Here is a 13,169-nt window from a genome sequence, read left to right on the forward strand (position 1 = left end):
AATTATAAGTGTGAGGTGACTATTTCCACAGAAAATACAACATAGGAAAATACAACATAGGACTCTAAAAGGGTGCAGTGTTATTTTTTGGCCAAGATGTGGCTGTTGTATCTCTTACCTTTGGATACTGTTGGATTGGAATGAGAACTCTTTCAGACAGCTTGATATTTTTATTGCTGATGATATCTAGATATTTCTTCGTGTCACCATCTTTTCTCAATTCATCCCCTTCATTCTTTTCAATCTCTGCAGAAAAACAATATACAAAAAAAAACAGATAATATGATTAGTTTGTTATGCAACTGAAAAGACATCAGTCAACATCCTCTGCAGCATGACAAACAAAACAGGCTGGGGACACTTAGGGAGCCATTTAACTATCCATTGCAATAGTTTGCTGATTATTTTGTGGCTGTAAATATGCTCACATTTCTAACTCTAATGATATGAGATAATCCCGCTGACTCCTGATATGTCCTTTTGTATCGGGCCCATAATCTCATGATCCAGTGATTCCCATGAAAAATAACAAAGAGTCACACTCAGCTCGTTGTGCCTCACTTCGCTGCAAACTGAGCTCTTGAGGTATGTTAGCCGTCTCTGATCCCAACACAGCTCGGGTCTTGCGCAGAAGGCTGATTAGACTTTTTTTTTTTTTTTAACTTTCCATGTTATCAATGAAAGTCAATTGTGATGGTTAAGATTGAATCTGTGTACTCTCATTTCAAGATCATATTTGCAAATCATTGGTTCTAATCAAACTGCAGTGTTCCTTCTATTATTATTTTTAATTCGCACATCATGCTCTTGTGTCTCCAGCCTAATGCATTAAAAAGAGAGGTGACTATTAATGTATGGTTTATCTTGAACAGGAAAACCCTGAACAGCATTATTTCTTGATTCATTCATTGCACAGCAATTGAGCAGAACAATTCACAGCACATCAAGTGCTCCAGAAATGGAGCTATCTGTTGTCCACCATGCAGGAATCCTTAATTAATACCGGGTGGAGAAGTATCAGGCTGGAACACACTAGCTGACCAATAAAGATATTCCTGAACAAGACCGAGAACGAGTCACTGACCGCTCCTTAGCAGCTATATTGAAACTCAAGAGTGCATTAGTCTGGACCACTTCCCCCTTATCTGAGCTGTCAACAGCCGGTGGACAAAGCTTTGAGGTTAAAAACAACTCTTCCCATTTCGATGTTTCATTCCTGTGCAGAAGGTGAGACAAATAAATTGCTGAAGTTTTGTATTTGTGAACAACATTTTTAATTTGAGGTTATGCATTTCCCTGTTTTTCTGTTCACTATGAAAACAGGTTGATAAAGAACAGAAATACTCCTCAAAAGTGACTGAATCCACCATAAAATCAATGTTGCATGTCTAAAATGTGACTAGCATTTCCTTTTAAAAATGTGTTGGAATGCAAAAAGCTGAAGCTTAAAAAAAATAACTGAGCATAGCTTAAAATAGCTAAAAAAAAGCTGAATATAGCTAAATATATTTTTTTTAAACAGAATAGCTGAATTATGAATAGCTGAATATGAAATATATATGAACATAGCAAAATATAGCTGAATACAGCTGAAAATAATAAAGCTGAAAATAGTGGAATAGCTGAATATATAGATAAAAATAGCTAAACATTGCTGAAATTATAGAAAAGGCTAAATACCTGCTGAAAAGTGTTACAGCCCAAAAGCATTTAACTGAACTGCTGAAAATTCTTGTTGTTTAAATGTATAATTGAAAAGGTTGAAAGGAAAACTGCATAATCTAAACAATCCATCCATTCATTTCCCGCCGCTTCCGCCGTTGGGTTGCGGTGGCAAGAGGCCGACCCAGGCTTTCCTCTCACCCGCAACATTTTCCAGCTCATTCTGGGGGACCTCGGACATTCCCAGTCCAGCCGGAAGAGCAAGTCCTTGCTGCTGGCGATCGGCTCGCCAGGCTTTCTGCCTGGCCTGCAGCCTGGTCTGCATAGCACCCGACCCCGAGTCCACAGGATGGCTGTGGCACCATGATATTCATTCGGGCTCAGCCTGAACTGGCCCCATGGGCGAAAGCCCGGCCCCAGACGCTCGCTGACGAGCTCGCCTGCCGGGTCTGGTTCCGGGGACGGGAGGGGGGGACGGCGGGTGCCACGGTTTCCCTTGTCAGGGCGAAATGACTCCTTGTACCGCTGTTCATCAGGGTTTCTTTGTACTGCTCTTAATCTCGGCTCTCCCCTGAGACCTGTTTGCTTTGGGAGGCCCTACCCGTCATAGCCATTGGGTCATTAAGTAGCTGAATATTTTAATAATTGATCTTTTTCTGTAGCTGAAATATGAAGGAGTTGTTAAGGTCCAAAATACGTGTGATTGTGCTTGATTGTCAGAGGAGGATCATCTAAATTGGAACATGCTGTCTTCACTTTGTTGCAGTTTCTCTGTGAGATGACTGAAAGTAAAGAGGCACTACTTCAAAAAACATAAAGTGAATCAAAATGGGAAAGTTGAAATGAATGAATGTTTAAAAATGTTATCAAGTAGAAGTAATTGCCAGATGGAGGAGCCTTAATAACTAACTAATATTTACTGAAAAAAGAACTTTGTGGAATACTTTTCAGGCGAGCTTTCTGGAACCACTTAAATCAGACACTATAATATTGTCAAAGCTATACTAATAAGTCAATTTCCATGTCCCACAGTGATGCTGTAATGGAGAGTATCAGCTAAACTCTGTTAACTTACACTATCGCCTGCCGAGAGACTGTACCTGAAACAGATTGAAAGACTACGACAACCTTTTATTCTCATCCGTGTGGCGGATTGAAACCTGCTTATGTGACACTTTACACAAGACGGGTGTCCCAGGACAGCAAGAGCTTACAAAATGAGCTTTTATTAAATAGCATTAATGCATTCTTGCCTGAGAAGATAAATCAAACACAACCAATGTGCAAACACATATTTAACTACGTCTGCTGTATATACACACAGTAACCAGGGTCCTGCATGGTGATAAGCTAAAACTACAGTATTAATAAAGAAGAGAATGTGTATTTAGCCATGCTAGATTTATGGCTCTGGTGGAGTCAAGGTTGATCAGCGCATCCAACAGACTGACATACCTCAACAACTCCAGAATGGATTTCCATAAAAGGAGGTAGAAACATTCATAGTACCAAGTGGATGACTTGTATTGACTTTGGTGATCTCATGACTTTTCCTCTAGTGCCACAAACAGGTCGGAAATGTAATTTGTCAAATATGTTGGTTTGTGAGTAAATACCTGTCAAACTATCAATGTCAGCTGTACAAATAATGGGGGGCATGTAACGCAATGACATTAGCGGTTAGCTCAAAGCATTGCTGCGTTTCAATACAGCATCATAGAGCCACTGTCGTGGTTGTAGACAAGACTGTGTGCACTCAGGAAGGACGACAGCATCAGTCGTTACAGCAAACACCCGGAAACAACACACACATGCATTTTCTAGTGGCAAATCCTTCTAGCAGCAGTGAGAATTATCGACAAGGGAGAAGCAGCATAGCATGGTATTGTAGCCTACCACAACATTGACATATTGAAAAGGTTTGGGTGCATGGATGGATCAAATAAACATTTGACCTGAGACTTCAGATTAGAAAAAGCTTTTGTGTTCATCAATGTAGAGGGCAAAGCATGTTTTCTTTGTAATTTGCGAGGACTTGTTGCTTGTAATAGTTTTGGTCATTTGAGTACATCCTCATGTGTGTCAAATAAAGCTCTCTTTAGATTTTAACTGATTGTAGTGCTCGTGGTGAAGTACCAGTTCTGGGTGTCATCAAGCATCAAAATCCTCAATGATTTGTTCTGGTCTTCAGCATGTTGAAGAGAATTTGTTTTTGGCTGTGTTTCCATTATGAAGTGTTTCACTTTCAGACGGGAATAATGGTCTCAACATTTGAATAAAGTAATGATGTTTTTCTATCCCGTGAAGATGAATATACTGTGGAAGGGTGCAAAATAGGAAACACCTATATTCGGGTCTGCAATCTGCCAGTGAACTTAGAGGAAAAAGAGGAAAATGAGCTTACAATATATAAATCTGGAGAAACGTTGACACCAGTATCATCATTGTCAAATATAAGGCAGGACGTGACGGACGCCTAAAGATCAGAGGAGGGAGAATGCGCTTTGAAGGTCAGTGGTTTCATTTCTCACACAGGATGAAAAAAAATCTAATTGGGTGAAGTGAATGAGTAAAACACTCTCAGAGACTATTCTGGTGCTTTTGATCCCCTCTGTTGCACTGCCCAAACTGCTTCAGCAGAGTTGCTTAGCGGCCAAGAATGAAAAAAAAACAACAACAACTCTGGTTTAACTGGGCAGCTACCAGATAAATGTGTGCAACTGTACACGTTTTGCTGAAAATTAGAAAATGTGCTCAGTCAGCCTGCCAAGGCTTAAGGTTAAATGCATCCGCGTTGGTCTGTGTACAGCAACTCGGCATCAGCACTGATCGTTGAACCGTTTGAAGTTCATTCAGAATGGACCCTTGAAACATGTTAATTTATGTTCACAAAACTGTATTTAGAATTACGGTAAAACATTTTTTTTTTCACTTTTAACAGAGCTCTTTGAAAGTATAGGCCCATTCTTTCATCAGCTAGTAATAAATAAATATTATAAATATTTTTTTAAAAGCCATTGAGATTTGCCATGAATTCACTGGAAGCTTTAATACAGCTTGCTAAAAATAAAACACAAATGTCCTACAATGTTTGAGCCACTGCCAGCACAACATGCAGTTCAATAACATCAGAAGGAGGCATGAGAGCTGCACCATTTGTTGGAGATAATATGTTTACTGCTCAGCTGTCTCTCCCCACATCGTAGCTTTATTGGATTTCGGTTGTTGTTTGCCATACAGTCCATGCTACTAAAGCATGCACTTTGTTTGTCAATTGTTTATGCTTTCTTTCCGGGGATGATGTTGGTGAAATCAAATTGTCTCTTCCGGGGGTTGATGTTGTTTTCAAGGGTCAACCGAGAAATGTGAATTTAGAGAAGAAATCCCACACTAACATACAGTCACACAGTGATTAATAAAAGAGTCACTATAATGAATCCAATCAAAATGAATTCATCCAACATAGGTTAGATAAATCCCCACATTGTTGCACTGAAATGCCACGGAGGGATTTGATGAGATAAAACCGAGCATGAAGATGAACCTCGTCACACCCAACAGGAAATCAGTGTAGACGGAGAGTGCACACAGTAGGCATCATTTCCTTTTTCTCTTGGCTCACCTTTTGTTTTGCAAAGCTGGCTAAAAGACTGGGAACCTTAAATGACTTGCAAACTGTTGGACAAGCTTTAAAGAAACACTGCAGATATTAAAAAGCTATAGAACAACACATTTGAACTCCCCACTTCTATCTGATTCAGTTGCTGTTATTGTGTTTTTGTGTGTGGCTTGGCACGTTACAGATGAACTCCGCTTGTTTGTTTTTGTGCTTTCAATAAAATTAACCCTAAAAATGGTAGAACTGTTAATTACTGTGTGTTTTAGAGAGTCACTGTGTTGTTGGTTGATATTAAAATACCCATCCAAAATTGATTAACACAGTGCCACCAGTCAATAAAGAATCAAAAAGTTTATATGCTTCATTGTACTGTGGGCAGTTCCACCAACTGCAATGAGAGGTCAAACACAAAGGGTTTGTTTAGTGCTGCCATTAGCCTCTAGACAGCTAAATTATTCACTGATTTCTTTTCTCTACTGAACGGTATATCTATTACCACTCCACAATGGGAGCAAAAATGAATCAATCTAATTACTCACCAATACCTAATTGTTTGTTCACATCAAACATAAAGAGGTAGGTGATGCAGAGGAGGAGAGCAGACCAGGTGTGGAGAATGGACCAGACGTGCAATTAGCTTTGTCCTTTTTCACTTTGGACTCCTGAATGTAACCGCATGGGGTTGGAAATATACGATACTAGGGCTGCATGCTGTTTATGTGTTTTTAACTGAGGCGCACGGAAGCAATTACTTTTAGCCGTTGAAACTGATAAAGTATTAAATCTTCAATGTAATTATAATACCATCTTCAAATTCTCTGCTGAATGTGCAATGGAAGGTGAAGTGAAAAAGTATTAACAAGCAAATTATATACATTTTAATCATGATGGAAATTCAATAATCATATATTTACAATTGCTTACAAGACAGACAAACATGGAAACATTAGTACACAACATGGTCATAATCCTATATTTATATTTATTTGTGTATCTTACGGTTCAATTCATTTGGCAATCAGGGGGAGGTATGGCTTTAATAATGAGGAAATGGGCATCAGGTAGGGGCTGGATAAACAGACAATATATTTTGAAGTGTTTTGTATTGGATTTATTTTGGTTGTTTGTTAGGCAATTTATTAGTTTGCATTGTTCAATTAAATTGATATATTTTTCATTAGTAACACACGTTATTTTCTTTCTTTTTTTTTTTCGTATTTGTACAAAATATGAACAGCCATGATCGGACAATTTATTATTTGATTGATTCACTATTTCATTTGTTTTTTCATGATTAATATGTATCTTTTTTTTTCAGTTCTAATTGTGTTTATCTGGCATCCCGCTCCCTGTCGCACTTTATTTCCTTGCCTGATGGGACAATCTGTGTAAATGTAATTACTGGTATGTTGGACGAAACAGAACATTATCCGCCATCAGCATCTATTGGCTTAATGATTAGGGAACCACTCACTTCAAATCTGTCATTAATAAGTGAATTGAAAGTGATTTATCAAACACATTAAAATCTAGTCAACGTATCGGAAAAGATGACATGCGTCATAAAGACAGTCTACCTAAATTCCTTTTGCCAATTACATCTGCACTTTGCTCTGTTTTTTGTCTGTGAGCACAGTAACATAATCTCATGTCATATAATTTGTCTGAGTGCTGCTGTTTTGGCTTGTCCTCTCATTTCAGTTGCTGAAAATGCTCACAACCTTGAAGTCTAATCTTATTCAACCTATACACTCATTGTAAGTCCCTCTTGATCAGAGCGTCTGCTAAATACTGAGAATGTAATGCAACGTATCCCTTTCCTGAAATGTCCCTTTGATAGGTCACACCACATTGTTTTTATCTGTCGCCATGAGGTGGGTCACTGCTGGATACTGAGCGGGCCGTAATGGATACACTGAATATGTGAGCAACAATTGATTAATAAGAGAGGGGCAGATTAAATGCAATCCATTCTTAGAAGGAGAATTGCACTCTGTGGTGAAGCATCGTCCGAATCAATTGTAGGAATGTAAGACTTTTTAATAGAAGTCATACCTTCCAGGCTAAGCATCAATGTGTTGATGAAAGCCTTGTGTTGTGTGCATTTGTACATTGATTGTATTTTGCAGCATGCAGAAAGCAGCAACTCTTAAAGCCTCATATATTTTGAGTATAGATTAAGATGTATACCTCCTTAACAGTCACTTACCATCTCATTATCTAATTATAGCCCTTCATTATTGGCTGACTGAAACTAAGGCTCAAACAGTTGCAGTGCATCGCACTGGTTCATGCATTGTCGGATTACTTTTAATTAAAATTAAAGGGTCATTGCCCAAACTGTGGCGTGAGCTTGTTTTTGATAGAGCCGTGACTGAGAAATTTCATCAGCCAAGAGTATGTGGCACAGACTTTACATAGTGTGTGCAAGCAGAAACTGACCAGTACAGTAATTAACTGCTGGTTGTTTCCGCTCTTTCTAAGAATATTTCTTCTTGTGTAGAAATCTGAGAACCATAAGAAAGTGCAGCTTGGTGCTCAAAGCAAAACTTGTGCTTGGAAAATGGCTAAAAGCAAGAAGAAAATGGACACAGCATTTCAAGCTTTAAATATTCAACTTAATGGGCATTAAGTTACCAAAATTGTGAAGCTATGCTTGTGAAAACACTGTAAATTTAACAGATCATGCTCTTTCCCGATTTAGTTAGCCTCCTCCATATCTGTACCCATCCTTATTTCAGAGAAGCCGACAGAAGCCTACATCCTTTGAATCTCATGCAGATTTGTTTTTATTTTCACTGCGCTTAGCAGCACATGTGAGGACATTTAAGACATTACATACCTTGCCAAAATGTCTCGTGGTAATGTAAACTAGATCTTGTAATTGCAAAAGAAATGTTGAGACATTTCCCCTTTACCCTTAACTGGGAAACATAGCACACACCAGTTTCTTTTTTCTCAACAAGCAATTATTTCACATCTGCTTCCATGTCTGCGTTTCTTTTCCCCTTATTAGGAATCCAATATGTTTTCATTGCAGGGCTGGAAAAGGCTTCCTTTTCCTGACTCTTTCTTCAACCCACTTTCAAAACCAGTGCAGTGTTATTAAGCAAAAGGTAAATTAAGGTGCACCACATGAAGGAATTTACTTAAAGGACAAACTGAGCAATCATGAGGCTCAATGTAACAGCTTACTTTGAACTAAGCTGTTTTTGTATCCGAAAAGGAGACAATGGAAAGACTGGTTAACAACTAATACAGTTTTATATATGCTGTATTTACACTCTTATACATTATACAAAGTTATTTTATAATTACTCCAACTATCAAAGGAAAAAAAGAAGCTTTGAAGGAGAACTATCCCCACCCACCCCCTGGAAGAGATTTGTCCCAAACAGCTTTAAATCTGCTCAAGGATAGACAAATGAATTTTAGAGGTAACACCATTTAAACACATATTCACTTCTTAAGTATGGAGCTGTTAACTGAGACCATGGTAATTCCATGCAATGCTGTTTATCGTGCATGATGTGAATAATGCAGTATTAAATGCTACTCATGTATGTGATGTATAAATCCATAAATGGCAGTTTATCTTGTAGTCCACTGATATGTAGGATTCTTTATTATCCATGAGCATAGACGAACAAATCACAGAGTATTTCATATGCTGCCCACAGATGATTATGTTGAAAATGTTCCTAGTTGACAATGTGAGTCTAAAATGACAGTTTATTATAACGATTGTCCACTATTGTGTATGATGAATGCCACTCTGTGTCACCATGTTCACTGAATGCATGCTTTTCTGTTGCACTGTATCATTATCTATTGCAGTGTATTGCATATTTGGTATACAGTAATATACTGTTTTGTGGAATACCTTGTACAACTACAGTGTTATCAAATTCACAAAAGAATGCCTTAACTGAATGGAAAAAAAAACATGAAGAATATGTAAATGCATTGCTGTCCACCGTGGATATGGTGAAGAATTAAAACAAAGTTTTTATCCTGGCTATGTGACTCAGTCTCGTGTAGATTTGGCCAACTGCACTGCGTGACAGATGATCCCATCTGCATCGCAGTTAGCAACAAGAGTGGGACTGTCAGGTGTCTCATCAACACATTTTAACAGGAAAGCCTAAGGGGAAGAAAACACCAGAGCACAAACACTAATCAGAGCATATTAAACCAACACACTGTTTGACTCGACCGCTTTTAACAAACATGTCAGAAACTGTTAGTATACATCTATATCAAATATATTGCTATAACTGGGTTTTACAGCTAATAATTTGTTGATGGTTTACGGCCAACATATGAGAGCATCCTATGTTACGTTTGGTCATTTTATATCTTTGTTTTCATAAAAGCTATTGTACCAAGGGCTTCCTGTGTGTTTCATGTCAGCTCATGTGAGCGATCCCCCATTTGGATCTATGACACAAGAATAAAAGTATATCCACTTGTCCATTTACCACAAAAAAAGACACATCATTCAAACCATCAGAGCTCATAGTGTGCCGGAGAAATGCAAAAGTTACATATGTAGACTGAATGAGCTGAGCAGAGTTCTTGTGTTTGCTTTCCTCAGTAGTGAAAGACACCAAAGCTTCTTGCTGTATGCAGAGCGGCTACTTTATGCTGCAGGTTGAAGCTGATACTTCATTGTTAGATGTACCGTAACAGTAAATATAAAGACTGTAGAACATTTGTCACGTCACGTTTGCAGAACACAAGTCCTTTCTGACAAAATGCAGCTGTTTTTGTGTGATAAAGATGTGACAATTCTGAATGTATATGCCAAATAGACAAGAGCTGGCAATAATACACTGTCAGGTTAACAGCAATATTACATTATAATAATAATCCTGTCACCCTTTTCATCCTGGGAGAACAGCTCTTTGAACAGTGTAAGTTCATTTTCTGAATGCTGTGTGCCAGAGATTGACCTTGGAGGGCAGTGAGGTGACGAAGCGTTGACTTAACACACACTTTACTTTCTGTGCTCACTGCTTTTCTTCCCTCGACGGTAGCAAACCTCAGAAAAGTTCTGCACTGGACTCAAAGAGCTGCTGCATCCATTGAACACACATCAGAGTGAATTCCCTGCCATCAAGCAAGCATTAAGAGCCAAGGGCAATGTGTTGAATAAGCTCACATTAGGTCAATGCAATTTCCCGAAATGCAACGCAATTGTGTTTTCCATTGCAGTGAACAGGGGGAATGCCTTTGGTAAATAACTGTGCAAAGCTCAGAGTATCAGACTTGAAAAATACCTGACTTACCTTCTGCAAGTAGACGCACCGCATGCACGAAGGAGGGGTCCAGGCTGTTTTTCTCGGCCACCAGTTCAGGTAAGTACTTATCTGGATGCATTATTACCACAGCGGACCTCTTCACTGGCCGTGCAGGTGAGGCGACGGTGCTGAGCGTCGGAATGCAACTATAAACCTTCCCGCTCCTGCTTTTTGGGTAGCTTCAGTCTAGAAATGTATGAGCGCCACAAGCAAAACCCTTCATGAAAAAAGAAGAAAAAAAAAAAAGGGAAACCAATGGTCCCGGCTCTCCGATAAGCTTGACTGGAGGTTGAGATGTAATTCGGAGGTGTGAGCGACTGGAGGTTGACTTGTGATTCAGAGGTGTGAGCCCATCTCCGCCGCCGCTGCCTGCTGCCTCTCCTCGGCACCCCGCCAGACTCTCAGACTCACTGGGTCTGCGGCTCGCGCTGCTCCCCGCCCCTCAGCATCATTATTGGCCATATCGTGGGACAGGCGCTGCTGGAAAACAAAGGCGATCCCTGCTGAGTGCATAGCAATCGTGTGATGTGATTGGAGGGAGTGAATAACAACGAAAAAGTTGAGATCGCACTTGGTTGGGGCTGACATTGGTCCATGCAAACATCTCACTCCAGAATGTGAGATTCGACTGTTTTACGGAAAGTTGTGTACGTGATGTGAGGCAAATAATCTTATATGAAAAAGAAGTATAAAACACTTTAATACAGGTGGTTTGAGAATATTATGCACCAACACTACAAATGTGTTTCGGCTCCAATTGGTTTGAACAGAATAGGATTATAGTTATTGCACCATCAAAGAGTCTCATTGTCTAGGCCCATATAAAAAAAAAAAACATCAGTGTATCTTCAATTATAGCTGATATAATAACGTTGTTTGTTGCTAAAGCAATAATGTCTAATAGCAAAAAAAAACATGCATTATATAATTTGTTTGAGTCAGCCAAAGGAAATTGTACAGTGGTCTGAGTAGACTATAGTTTGTACTGCAGCAAAGGGTGACAGATGTACTATGTACTCTGTGCTAGCAGTGAACCTGAGGGACTAAACACAGGCTTGGTTTCTTTGTCGCTGTCCTTGGTGCTAAACACTGCCTGAATAACTGAGATCACTCTGGATGGTTTTGCACATGTGGAGAATGGTAATGTCAGGTGTTTTCATTCCTGATAGTCTAAATGAAAATGTTCCATGATAATAAAGAACATTAGGTTATTTATTTTGGTACTTCTTTCCAAATAGTTTAATCCTTCTTGTGTTTTAGAGGCCTTTCGAGAGACATGATCTTTACCAACTTATCATAATCTAAAAAGAAAGTTGACTGTATTATTAATGAGTAAATCCCTGTTTGGCTACTTAATTGGAAAGCTCTGCAAAAACGTAAAAATGTCCAGTTCTTTTTGGAATGGCAGTGAATTGGCTGAGAACTGGCTCATTGGAAGAGAGCAACATCAATTGTCATTTCAAGTCTAATTTCTGCTGTGCGGATTTACTTTGGTAAGTATATGAGAAGTTTGAGATTATCCCTCTCCTCACTTCTCACTCTACTTGACGAATTTATAATCCCATGCCAGTGTAATTGTGTTTGAATCTCAATAAAAGCATAGTCAGACAAATAAAAGTATTTTGCCCATCGGTGCTCATTCTTACTGATTTTGTTCCGGTTTTACGATTTATTTATATTTGTTTTTTTATCTTTATTTTATTATATCTCTTGTGTGCACTTCACCTGTTTGATGCTGTAATCCTGCAAATGTCCTCACTTCAGGACTAATAAAGAAATATCTAATCTAATAAAATGCTCAGCAGATATACCTTACTATTTGTTGGATTTCAATCCCAGTATGAAGGTAGTATCATATAAATGCTAACCTCATGGCCTATCAGGAGTTAAGAAGAGCATTTCCTGCTTGTGAAGTGAATTATATGACACAAGGAGTTTCAATGCCAAGTGAACGCTTCATTAGGTCTTCATGAAGCAACGTCAGTGGTGTCAGCAGTGTAAGCATGCACTGCGAATGAAACGCATCTCTGGTCTTGTAGCTCTTAGATTGACTTGAATCCTAAAGTCATCTTCAGCGCGGCACACAGGCTGCTACTCACTATTCAATATGAGTGTTATTGGCTGATAAAGGACTAATTCTAGCTTTACTTGAACTTAATAGTTGACTGGCTGCACTGATCAGAATCATAAAGACCGTGCAGAGACTACAGGCAGAGAATCAATTTTGATGTTCTTGTCAATGTGCAATAATGAGACACTGCATTTGCCAGTAAAATCTAATAGTATTCCTCCACAGTGATATTGATGGAACATTATTTAAAAATATATATTATTTTAAAGTTTGCCGTGCATGTACACAGCACTTTATTCTAAATAGTTGTAGCTATGGGTGCCTGTTTTCATTACTCCTTAAAGGTATTTTAACTATTTCTTTAATTTGACCATTATGGTGTTTTGGAACTAAACAAAGGGGATAAAGTTACTGTATAGTTAGTTTAGAACACAATGTCATACGTAGTATGTAGTGAGTCTGAATACCTAATACCCTTTTTCCCTCTCTTCATATTTACATATTTTATCATATT

The 13,169-nt window shown here is 38.7% G+C and overlaps 1 protein-coding gene across 8 annotated transcripts in view; it reads right to left on the reverse strand.

Annotated features, from left to right (window-relative positions):
- The window catches only part of khdrbs2 (KH domain containing, RNA binding, signal transduction associated 2), a 59,519-nt gene extending 48,542 nt beyond the window's left edge, over nucleotides 1-10,977 (reverse strand). For all 8 annotated transcript variants that reach the window (XR_011077116.1, XR_011077114.1, XR_011077115.1 and 5 more), the window contains exons 1-2: nucleotides 10,573-10,977; nucleotides 119-246 (exon numbers count right to left, since the gene is read on the reverse strand). Coding sequence is in view for 1 of the 8 variants with exons in the window: in XM_068568677.1 (XP_068424778.1) it covers nucleotides 119-246; nucleotides 10,573-10,663 (219 nt within the window). In the remaining 7 variants the exon portion in view is untranslated. The remainder of the gene's footprint in view (nucleotides 1-118; nucleotides 247-10,572) is intronic.
- Between the last annotated feature and the right edge of the window lie 2,192 nt (nucleotides 10,978-13,169).

This window comes from Clinocottus analis, unplaced genomic scaffold (genome assembly GCF_023055335.1).
Source record: "Clinocottus analis isolate CAN_PGR_092001 unplaced genomic scaffold, fCliAna1.0.p SCAF_8, whole genome shotgun sequence".
Lineage (NCBI taxonomy): Eukaryota > Metazoa > Chordata > Actinopteri > Perciformes > Cottidae > Clinocottus > Clinocottus analis.